Raw genomic sequence first — 12,218 nt, forward strand, 5'->3', positions numbered from 1 at the left:
AGTCAAATAGTCACACAATCTAAAAATATTTCATTATAAAAATTAATTAAATCAAATTGATGGCAACCAATTAAGCAAAATTCTGTGCAGGTTGCCAGAGGAGGGAGTCAGGCTGCGCCCTGACCAAAGGCCTGGCGGAACAACTGGCCCGTGACTGGCCCGAGGCCACAAACATGCCGATTATATAGATTAGAAGTTTGCTTTCTTTCTAAACGAAAGCTGCAACTCACAGTTTACTGACTCCTGCCTCAAAATCTGGACTTCCAGCCCACGCAGCTGTCACTCAGCATGCTTCACTTTTGCGTGGGGATTCGAACCCTGCTCTCTCCCAGGTCCTATTCCAACAGCTTACAGGCTCTTGCCCTCAGTCCCTTGCCGCCTCCAGGACCGCCCAGGAGTCTTAACATAAGTTGCGTTTTGCAAATTAGAAATACATAAATAATTTGCACAGCGCATCTGCACAGCATGTGCGTCTGTGGCCAATCGATGTTCAGCGCCCTCCGTTTGACACAAGCTTGGAAAAGGAGAACATGGGGAGGGTGCCTTGCGCGGGTTCGAGCGAGAGGATTGGAAGGGTCTGGGGGAGGCAGAGGGGTGGGGGGACGACACAGACGACCTCGTGGCTCAGGAAGGGGCAGCAGAGTCTTCCCAGCCCGGCATCTGCAGGTCGCGTCCGTTCCAGGCGCATCGAGATGACTGTTGCTGTCCAGACCGATCTCGCGAGGTGTCAATCAACGCGGCCCTAGACGCCCGATGGCGTTAGGCTGACTCCTGTCATTTATACACGGGCAACCTGCAGAGCTGGGAGCGGGCCGAGTGGGGGACGGGGAGGGGGGTTGGATGGTGGGTGCAAGGTCTGGCTTGATTAAAAAATATTTCCATTATAAAACGGATACAAAGCCATCCTGCAACATGACCGCCCAGCACTGCTCGTCCCCTGGCCCCAAGCAAAATTTGGAAGACTTTCAGTTCAGCTGGCGTCCAACTAAGGCTACATTTGTAGTATCCTAGAGAGCACACAAGATTTTCCCCAAGGAATCATGGGAAGTGTTGTTTGTTAAGGGTGCTGGAGCTCTGTGAGGGTGCAAACTACAGTTCCCATGATTCATTGGGGGGAGCTGTGCCTGTTAAAAGTATATAAATGGCGCTTTGCGTTGTATGGTGTGGGTGTGAAAACAATGCACCGTTTTATTTTTATTCTAGCACTGTTTCAAACGAGAAGCTAGGGCGACGTACTTTCCTGCACTGCGGGGGGTTGGACTAGATGACCCCAGGGTCCCTTCCATTTCTACAGTTCTGTGATTCTGTCTCCCAACCCTTCTCCCTTTTCGGTTTTCCACTAACCCTCCGAGGTAGGACAGACCGATTGAGAGAGAGCAGTTGCTTGGAGGGAAACCCACCTGAGTGGCGATTTGAACCCTGGTCTTTCCTCGCCCCCCCCCTTCCCTAGCAGAACAGCACTGAATTCTTTTGCCTTTATCAGTCGTGCAAATGAGAGTGCATTTACATAACTCCTGCCGTTGCATTATTTTTTTATTCTGGTTTTGCCAGCTGTATGGGAAACGGAATCTCCACCCTGCATGCGCACACACAAACACAACCCCAGCCACCAGGAAGCTTGTTCAGCCACCCATCAGGCGTCTGCTGTTTTGTCAGATGATGTCCCCACACTCTTTAGTCCTGAGGGTCGGAAAGCAAAGGAGGCCTTTTCCTTCCTGAGGGCCACATTCACCTGAGGGCCAGTGCCTGTGGTAGATGGAGACAGAGGGAAAAGTGCGTGGAGCAAGAGATTTCAATTTTACCTTCAAAGGTTCCTTGTTGTTGTTATTGTTACCTCCCAATTGTGCAATCTAGGGTTTATTCTGGAGTCACAGCTGTCCATGGAGGTCAATTCTGTGTCCAGGGCAGCTGTTTACCAGCTCCATCTGGTACGCAGGCTGAGACCCTACCTGCCCGCCGACTGTCTCGCCAGAGTGGTGCATGCTCTGGTTTCCCCCCGCTTAGACTACTGCAATGCGCTCTATGTGGGGCTACTTTTGAAGGCGACCCGGAAACTACAACTAATCCAGAATGCGGCAGCTAGACTGGGGACTGGGAGCGGCCGCCGGGACCACATAACACCGGTCCTGAGAGACCTACATTGGCTCCCAGTACGTTTCCGAGCACAATTCAAAGTGTTGGTGCTGACCTTTCAAGCCCTAAACCAGGCATAGGCAAACTCCAGCCCTCCAGATGTTTGGGAGTACAATTCCCATCATCCCTGACCACTGGTCCTGTTGGCTAGGGATGATGGGAATTGTAGTCCCAAACATCTGGAGGGCCGGAGTTTGCCTATGCCTGCCCTAAACAGCTTCTGCCCAGTATACCTGAAGGAGCGTCTCCACCCCCATCATTCAAAGGACACAGAGAGAGGCCTGGGGGCCACATTCCAGCCCTGCTCTGAGTGGAACTATATAACATTGGAGCAGACTCCTTCATAGCCAGAGCTTGGTGGCCGTGTGTCGGGTTCCTTAGCTGTGATTCCTGCAGCGCAGAGGGCTGGACTAGATGTGGCTAGGGGTCCCTTCCAACCTCAAACATGGTGAGGGGTTTCAGAGTGCTCCGCCCCCAGTACTGTATTCTCTGCTCCTGCAAGGACTTGGGGCAGACACAGCCCTGATTCTGGGGGTGCTGTTTGTATTGGGAGGGCCCAGCGGACCCGTTTCGTTGAAATGAATGGCAAGCTCATCCCGAACTGGTGGAAAAGGTGCCAGGTTGCATCCTGCGGCCTCTAGTGGTCGCCTCTTGGAACCTCATCCCAATCTTGGGCGTTGGGAGAACCCCAAACTCCTTGCTGTTGATGGGGGGGGTCCTTTGGGCTGGGGGTGCAGTTGTCAAGTACTGGCATTTATACCCATTTCCTTGCTTTTACATACAAAGGTATTGAAGCAGACTGTAGACTCTGTGCAAGTGTATTAACACTTTTAATACATTGATCAGTTTTTATGTTAATTTAAACTTGGGCTGTGACTGTGCTTTGTTATCTAAGACAGCAGGTACCTTTCAGGAGGGAGCCACAACTTGCATGTAGCAGCCTTGCATTTTCTCTCTCCTCTCCGCCCCCCCCAAAAAATTGCAATCTGATGTTCTTCATCACCCCTAATCATTTTTACATGATTTTGTAGGGTGTGCTTATTTTAAATTGGGTTTATTTGCTGCTTTGTTGTTTGCTGTTTCATAGAATTGTAGAGTTGGAAGGGACCGCAAGGGTCATCTAGTCCAACCCCCTGCAAATGCAGGAATCTTTTGCCTAATGTGGGGTTTGAACCTGCAACCCTGAGATTAAGAGTCTCATACTGTAGCAACTGAGCTATCCAAGGGCTGGGCTCCTTTGGGTGGAAGGAGGAGATAAATTGAACAAATACCGTATTTTTTGCACCATAACACTCACTTTTTTCCTCCTAAAAAGTAAGGGGAAATGTCTGTGCGTGTTATGGAGGGAATGCCTATGGGTGGCATGCCTACGTATTTTCCTCCTCTAAAAACTACGTGCGTGTTATGGTCGGGTGCGTGTTATAGAGCGAAAAATACGGTAATTAGCCACTGTGTTGCTGGCATTCGAGAGGCAATGGAAAAGTGACATTATTAACTATTAATAATTCATAGATTATTATTGCCAATAATAATAACAACAACCATGGGTTGTATCCAGCTACTCAGCACAGACCTGTCGAAATGAATGAATCTAAATTAGCCACATCTATTCAAGACAGCTCAGTAGGTAGCACTATGAGACTCTTAATCTCAGGGTTTTGGGTTTGAGCCCCATGTTGGGGTGAAAGTTTCCTGCATTGCAGGGAGTTGGATTAGACCTCTGTGGTCCCTCCCAACTCCACAATTCTATAATTCTAATATTAGCTGCATTTTGCTGATTCGGAGAATTTTGGATATCCCATTTTGGATTCCTATCATTTTAATAATAATATTTCCGTCTGTGTGCAAGTTCTGAAAATGGCACATGTGTGTGAATGCTCCTCCCACAAACTGGGGAGTTGCGGTTTGTTTGTTTGCTTGCTTGGGACCAATCCTGACTCTCCCCCCCACCCTTTCTCCTTCTCCTTCCCAGCTTGCGCCGTGAGGGCTACACGGTCCAGGTGAACGTCAACGACTACCTGGACATCTACTGCCCGCACTACAACGCCTCTGTGCCTGAGGGGCGCATGGAGCAGTACATCCTCTACATGGTGAACCACGAGGGCTACCGGACGTGCAACATCAGCCAGGGCTTCAAGCGCTGGGAGTGCAACCGGCCCCACGCTCCCCACAGCCCCATCAAGTTCTCGGAGAAGTTCCAGCGCTACAGCGCCTTCTCGTTGGGCTACGAGTTCCACGCCGGACACGAGTATTACTACATCTGTGAGTCTTTGAGATGCACCATCCCATAGTCCTTAAATGCAAGGGGTGGGGTGCAGGTGTGGGGCTGAGTTCCATCTCTGACACCATCCGTTGAGGGAGAAAGGGGTCTCTGTTAGCAAGTGATCGGAAGGACCTGTTTCTGAGGGTTGAAGGATTTGGGAGAGCTCCCAGCTAGTCAAAACCGAAGTAGTCTTCTTGCACTGGGACCTGGCTGAGGTTTTGGGTTGCAAGTCCCATCAGTGCCAGCTGAGGTCCAACACATTGGCCAGGGGCCCAAGGTTCAGGAAGACTAGACAGGGATGAGATTGATGGTGCAGCGGGCTTATTTAGTAGAGGGAAACATCTTGTGAACTCAGGGGAGGTCTTTGGAAAAAGGCCCATAATGCTAAAGGATTTGGGTTCAATCCCCTTCGTCTTCTGAGCTAGATGCACCAGTGGTCCGACTCAGGATAAGGCAGCTTCCTGTGTCCCTGTTTAAGTGAACCTTTTATCCAGAACGATGAGGACTAGAATCTTACTTTGGTAGCGGAGCAACTGCTTTGCATGCAGAAATGTCTTGGGTCCAATCTCCCGCTCCTGATCTGAGTAGACAGTAGAGTTCTGATCGATTGATTTGTGTTTATATCTCACCATTCCTCTGCGGAGCTTGAGGATGCACACAGTTTTCCAACCCTGCTTTTCCCCCATCCTCACAACAACCCAGCAAGGGGTGATAGGGTTAAAACTGAGAGAGAGTAGCTGGTCACCCAGTGAACTCTGTGGCTGAGTGGAGATTTAAACCAGGGTCTCCCCAGTCCTAATCCAACAATCTTAAATGCTTTGGCCGCATATGTACCTTAAAATTAAAGCACTCCTAAGGACTCTTAGCACCTTGAATAATATTTGGTTCCCAGGAGTCCTTGAGGGAAGCCATGACTAACTAAATTGGTATCATAGTGCTATAAATGTGTGGGCAGATGAGGCCTCTATCTCCCATTAAGGCTGCTGAACGGTCCAGATAGTTAAAGACAAGCTGATTCTGCCCCACCCGATCAATTTTTGAAAGGAAATTCTTCCTTTCAGATGCGTGCGCAGACATTTCCTCTGCCCTCCACACCTCTACTCCTTGTGTTACCTGGCAGGGCTAAGTGGTTGCATGTATTTCTAGGGTCCACCAGGTGGCAGCCCTGGCTAAACTCTGGCGCAGCTTTGCTCAGGCCCAATCTACACCTTGAGAAGAATCACATGATACGGGACAGGGTGGCTCCAGCGTGAATGGGTGGAGGGAAGGATCTGTTAGCTGGCTAATGGGAGCTGGAGCCCAAGAACATTGTTGAGCTACAGCTCCCATCGTCCCTGACCATTGGCCCCATTGGCTGGGGCTGATGGGCATTGGAGACCAGCCGCATCTGGAGGGCCAAAGGTACTCCATCCCTGTTTTACACCTCTCTTTAAGTTCATTAAATATGTGATCCCTGATTGGTTGGGATGTGTGTCTGGTACAGAGATGGGAACGCTGTGGCCCTCCAGCTCCAGTCTTGGACTATAGCTCCCATTATCTCTGATTGGTTGGGCTGGCTGCTGGGAAGCCAACAGTACCGGTTCGAGTGCTGGACTAGGACCTGGGAGACCAAGGGTTCAAATCTCCACTCGGCTATGAAGCCCACTGGGTGACTTGGGGCCAGTCACTCACTCACTCACTCCCTCTCTCTCTCTCTCTCTGGCTAACCTACCTCAGAGAGTTGAAATGGAAATGAGAATGAAATGGAAAAGGGCAAGAATCATTAGAATTGTAGAGGTGGGAGGGACCACAAGGATTCAACTGCCTGCAATGCAGGAATCGTTTGCCCGCCATGGGGCTCGATCCTGCAACCCTGAAATTGAGTCTTGTGCTCTACCAGCAGAGCTATCCCAGTTTATGTGTGTAAATAAGAGAAAAAGTGGAATGCAAATGGAATAATGAAATAGGTTGTTTCCCCCCTCTCATTTTCCCATCCTCTACAACACACTGGCTTTTGTAGCTGTAGCCAGGGGGCCAACTAGAAGACCCAAGTTTGCCAGTGGACTCTTTCCCTTCTCCTCCCACCCACCCCCCAAATCCCCCTGCCTATCCAGCCAGCAAATGTTGCCGAGCACGTCTATAATGAGTACAGCCAGATCCGAGCGCGAGATTAAACCTTTTACTAGAGATTACGCTCCTCGCCTTCTTTAAAGGGAAGGAGAGACGGAGGACCGTGTTGATCAATTTGCTAATGCTTCCTCCTTGCGTTGAAAGGCGGGGGAGTCCCTTGCCAAGGGGCCGGATCCTGAAGGCGGCCAAGGAGCTTGGGGGGTGGGGGAGCCTTGAGGAACGGGCAACGGTGGGGGTTGGTTAGTTCAGGCCGTGATCCTTCCGGGGTGCAAACAGATACGGATCAAGTAAACAAGGCTGGCTGCCCTGATTCTCATCTGCAGGATGTCAGCAGGTGGAAGGTGCGTTTCTGGGACCAGCGCCAGAAATCCGGGCTGTTGGGCAACAGCCAAGGCGCCCCCCCCTCAAGGGGTGGGGGCAGCATGGAGCTGCTGGCTGACACAGAGTCAAAACATTGCTCCATCTGAGTCCAGTCGTTGTCTTGCAGTGCCTCTCCAGCCCTACTGGGGATGCCATTGGAGATTCCACCCTCTGGATGCAAAGCAAGTGCTCTGTCGCTGAGCTGTGCCCTTCCCCTCGAAATAAAAGCGAGGTGCTAGTCCTCAAGATTCTGTACGAAGGGCTGGTTTAAACAGGAAGCTGCCTTATTAACCAAGCAGTCGGACTGTTGGCCTGTCCAGCTCGGTATTGTCTGCCCTGGACAGGGGCAAGGAGATTTCTGCCTGCAGAGTTGGTCTCCTGCTGCTGAAACATAGCACCTTCAGTGGAAAAGGGCCCCCAGGTGCAATCATTGGCATTTGCATCTCAGAGGATCTCAGGTACTGGGGAGGAACTTAGCATATGGCTCAGGTAGACTGCCTTTGCCCAAGGAGGTTCCTTTTGACTTATCTAATGAGAACTCCGGCCCTATGAATTTGTTGGGTGTGTGGGTGCCTATTCTGCAAATATACCTCTTCCTTTCTTTCTTAAGAAAGCAGGTAGAAAAAATGCCCCCCCCCAAACTGGCTGGCCACCGGGGGAATAGGTTGCTGGACTGGATGGGCCACTGGGCCTGATCCAGCAAGGCTCTTTTGATGTCACAGCAGTTCAGAGCAGAACCTCCATGTCCTACGGCAGTCTACCACTGAACAGTAGATTGCAGGCTTCCCATTGGGGCATCCAGCTGGCCAATGGGGGAACAGGATCCTGGACTGGATGGACCTTTGGCCTGATCCAGCCACCTCTTCTGACGTTGATTTTTGTTCCTTTCCAGCGACTCCAACGCACAACCACCGCCGGGCCTGCCTCCGAATGAAGGTCTTTGTCTGCTGCGCCTCCCGTGAGTGCCTGGCTCCTTTTCTCTTTTGAACCCCCACCTGGCACCCCCACCTCCCCGGGGCACCCCCGTCACCCCTCGGTGTGCGCGAGACACATCCCTTGTCCCAAGCGCTCTGAGCACGTTCATCCCATGTAAACACACAACTGCGTTGCATCCAGCCAAGTTTGACTCAGTGTAGACCTGTTAGGAAAAATGGGCTCGCTCATTCAAGTTAATGGGTCTACTCTGAGAGGTGGATACAAGCCCCTCATTTTTCTTCTTCTGTGCTGCTCTAGATATCTGTGCCTGACCAAAGGGAGCAAGGATTACCTGGGGTGCAAAAGCCTGCAGAGGTCCTAAGCAGCCGACTTTTTCTCACTCTGTGTTTCCATGCTTTCTGCAATTGCACCACAGAACCTGGTGCTAAGCAAAGCATGCTGAGAATCTTCATTATCATTGCGCTGTTCTTATTTTCCAAAGCGAATTGCGAGCGCTGTGTAGATACTTCTTAGAAATTTTACCTGCTGCTCCCCCCCCCCCCGCTTCAAAAGCAAGCCGCTAGTCCTCATGGTTGCGCACTCTCTCTCTCTTGCTAACGCGCCCCCATGTGGTGAAATGGAGGTGCAACAGAAGGAAAGGTCGCCGGCATGCCCAGATGAAAAGGGGATTTCGTAATGTTTACGTTTCTCTCATTTGGCGCACGGGGCGCGTTCGGAGAGAGCAGACAAACCCCGCCGGCAGTTGTTTCTCCTCACTTTCCAGTGACAAACAGCCCCGCCTCGTCTGTGGCCTGTGAGACTGACCTCCGGCTGTTTAAATAACTGCATAAATCCGTTGAATATTTCATAACATTTATCGTCGCCGTTAATTTATTAATCGCGTTCTACACAGCCCATGCCATTTACCCAACACTTCCATGCAATGATACGGTTGCTGTATTACGTATTTACACACTGGCTTATCTATCAAAATACCCAAAGCGTCTCCGACACAGAACAGCATGAATAATTTTTTTGGGGGGGAGGCGCAGCGAGCACCAGAGGGCCCTCAGCACCAGCCATGCCTCTGTGTCTCCATCCCATAATCTGGGGCCTTCCAACTATTTTTGGACTGCAGCTCCCATCAGCCCCAGTCAGCGCAGAGATCCCTGAGCTAGATGGACCAAGAATCAGAATAAGGCAGTGCCTTACAGTCCTACAGCAGCTGTTTGGTCAAAACCATGAGGACTAGAACAATACTATTATATTTAAAAGGAGGTCAGCAGTAGAGCACCTGCTTTGCATGAGGCTCAGTCCTCAGCATCTCCAAGAAGGGCTGGGAATGTCCCGTCTGAAATGCTGCAGAGCTGCTGCCAGCCAGTGTAGACAGCATTGAGCCAGGTGGACCAATTGGTCTGACTCTCCATAGGGCCGCTGCCTATGTACTGATGGCATCGATTTGAAAAGGACACTAAGGCTTAGCAGCCCGCTAATGATAATCCACACTAAGGCTTAGCAAAAAGAAACTCAGTGACAGATTTGTGCTCTGTGTGCACCCCATAATACTCCGCCCCCTATAAGGTGCTGTTCATCATTTCTGACACACCCACAGCGCTCCTGGTGCATGCTCCATTTTCTCCCCAAAAAAACCTTCGTTGTGTGTCACGTGACCCAGTGGCCTCAATTGACATCTCACCCCCCCAAACACATACAAGGGGCACCCGGCTTGTTTGGGAGTTCCAAGGTGCCAGGGTTGGGGGGCAGCAAGCTTCATTGGGGTGGGGTGGGTGAAAACCACAACATAGGGGCGGTGGGGTTTGGGGCCTGGTTGCCGTCCTCTCTCCCCCCTGGGCATAACCCTCTTCCCCCCCACCCTCTCCTGCCCACAGCGTCGCATTCTGGGGAGAAAGCGGTTCCGACCCTCCCGCAGTTCACTATAGGGCCCGAGGTGAAGATCGAGGACTTGGGTGAGTGATGCCCACAGTGCTCTCTCTCTCTCTCTGCTGGGGTGGGGGGCGGCAGGGGGCACTGGTTTTTCTCCCGGAGACTCAGCAAAACACCAGCCCCTCCCTGCTGGCAGTGCCCCCCTCCACTTGCTGGAAAGAGGGCAAGAACTGCTCCAGAATTCTGTCTGTCCTGGACTGGGTAATAAAGCCCTCTAGTTGTGGCGTAGCAGCTGTCTTCCTCCCTTATACCGAGAATCCTTTGCTGCCCGCCATCCTGAAGGTGCTTTGAGCAGGAGGCACTCACCGCAGGACAAGGGTCCCTGACCTTTGAGCTGTGGGGTAGCAGCCGTCTTCCTCCCTTATACCCAAAATCCTTTGCTGCCCGCCATCCTGAAGGCGCTTTGAGCAGGAGGCACTCACCGCAGGAAAAGGGTCCCTGACCTTTGAGCTGTGGGGTAGCAGCCGTCTTCCTCCCTTATACCCCAAATCCTTTGCTGCCCGCCATCTTGAAGGCGCTTTGAGCAGGAGGCACTTGCCAGGGGAGGGGAGAGGGTGCCCAACTCCTTGCTAGAGTCCAATCTTCCCCTTTTCTCTCTCTTTCTCTCTCTCTTTCTCCCCCCTTGCAGATAATTTTAACCCCGAGATGCCTAAGCTGGAGAAAAGCATCAGCGGGACGAGTCCGAAGCGGGAACACTTACCCTTGGCGGTGGCTGCTGCCCTCTTCCTCATGACCCTGCTGGCCTCCTAGCCGCCCGCGAGTCGCCGCAGGAGAGGGGCCCCAACTCAAGCTCACCGACCCAGCCTGTGCCGGCGGCCCTCCCCGGTTTGTTTCTGAGGACAAGAAAAAGAGAGAAAACACCAGACCTTTTTAAAATCTATATATCAAAAGAAATACAATTCCAAAGGGAGGCAGCTTGAGGTGATGCAGAGGAGGAAAGGCCCCAAGATGGAGGACGACTGACCTTTCTGGCTGTGCTGCTCCTTCTTCCTCCTCCTCCTGCTCCTCCCCACCAGCTGGGGGGGGGGGTCTTCCGCTTCCGATTTTTCTCCCCACCCACCCCCTTCTGCCGCTCGCTGGGGCTGCTCATATGTGTGTGAGGGGAATGGCGGGTATTTCTGTGCAGGCCCTCCCTCTCCTGCGGACTTTCGGAGGGGCGGCCGGGGTTTTGTTCTGGTGTCCCGGAGAAGAAAAAAACCAGAATATGGCATTTCCCTCCTCCTGCCGGGCTCCCAGTCTCTTTTGAGGACCGCAGCAATAGGCAACCTGCCCGCCTTTTCCAATGCCCCCACTGCAAAAAAAGAAAAAGGCACCTGGAGAGACAGAACGACCTTCAGGAACTTTTAAAAAATAGCTCAGGTCAGGACACAGGGAGTGTTTTGCGCGGCCTGAGAAAACTTTTGCAAAGGAGAGTTATGCGCCCTGCGTAGGGGGTGCGGGCACCGTGCCCCAGGAACGCCCACCCCAGAGATAGGTGGTGGCAGCAGCAAAATACACTGTCTTCCTGGTGACTCTCAAGCTGGAGGGTGCGTGTAGGGTGGGGGTGTGTGTGATCTCCTAGCCCTCAACCCGAGGGGGGCGGGCGGTTACCTGTACATATCTCTTTATGTGTCCTGTACAGAGAGAGAGGCTCTATTATCCGTGTCTATAGATTATATTAAAAAAAAACCTGATCATGTAGTGGGGTGGGCACGGGGCGGGCACCGGCCCGCCTGTCTAAGCCAGAGTCTTTTGGGGTTTTGTTTTTTAGGTTTTTTGGGGTGGGGTGGGGGCGCGATTCTTCCCTTTGTCTTCTGTGAAGACCGAACCTATGCAAAATGCACGGACACTTTTTTTTCGTTCCCGGGGGCAAAAAAACAACCAACCAACTACACGGACAAAAATACAAGCAAAGGAACTTTGGGGGTGGCGAGGTGGGGGTAGGGTTCTCCTTTTTTTTTTTTTTTGGTGCCCCCTTCCTCCCCCACCCCACGAGAGCTTTGGCTGGTGATTTTCATATACTTGCTCTTAGTCTATTAAAAAAAATGAAATAAAAGGTGGAGAAAAAAACATACATATAAAGATAGTTGTCTTTTCCCTGCGCCGTCACCTTGCGGTGGTTTCGCAAGGGCTGTTACTCTGGCCCCTCTAGATCCAGCATCTTGTTCTCCCAAACAGACGATTGTGGGGAACCTGCAAGCAGAATTCAAACACAAGAGCGCTCTCCCCTCCTGTGGCTTCCAGCAACGAATACAGTGGTGCCCCGCAAGACGGAAAACTCGCTAGACAAAAGGGTTTTCCGTTTTGGAGGTGCTTCGCAAAACGAATTTCCTATGGGCTTGCTTCGCAAGACGAAAATGTCTTGCGAGTTCCTGCTGGTTTTTTCCCCTCCCTCCCCCCTTTTCTAAGCCGCTAAGCCGCTTATCGGCTGATCCGATAAGCTGCTAAAAGCCGCTAATAGCGCTAATCCGCTAATCCGTCAATGAGCTTGCTTCGCAAGACGAAAAAAACGCTA

The 12,218-nt window shown here is 51.7% G+C and overlaps 1 protein-coding gene across 2 annotated transcripts in view; it reads left to right on the forward strand.

The window, feature by feature from the left end:
- Positions 1-11,773, forward strand: part of EFNA3 (ephrin A3) — a 61,645-nt gene extending 49,872 nt beyond the window's left edge. Inside the window, exons 2-5 of one of the 2 annotated variants that reach the window (XM_082202491.1) lie at positions 4,106-4,395; positions 7,758-7,823; positions 9,670-9,747; positions 10,353-11,773. In XM_082202491.1, the coding sequence (XP_082058617.1) occupies positions 4,106-4,395; positions 7,758-7,823; positions 9,670-9,747; positions 10,353-10,474 (556 nt within the window). In that variant the 3' untranslated portion in view covers positions 10,475-11,773. The remainder of the gene's footprint in view (positions 1-4,105; positions 4,396-7,757; positions 7,824-9,669; positions 9,748-10,352) is intronic. The other variant, XM_082202492.1, reaches the window with a different exon arrangement.
- Positions 11,774-12,218: the final 445 nt, after the last annotated feature.

The sequence above is a fragment of the Podarcis vaucheri genome, assembly GCF_965113315.1.
Source record: "Podarcis vaucheri genome assembly, chromosome: 16".
NCBI classification, from domain to species: domain Eukaryota; kingdom Metazoa; phylum Chordata; class Lepidosauria; order Squamata; family Lacertidae; genus Podarcis; species Podarcis vaucheri.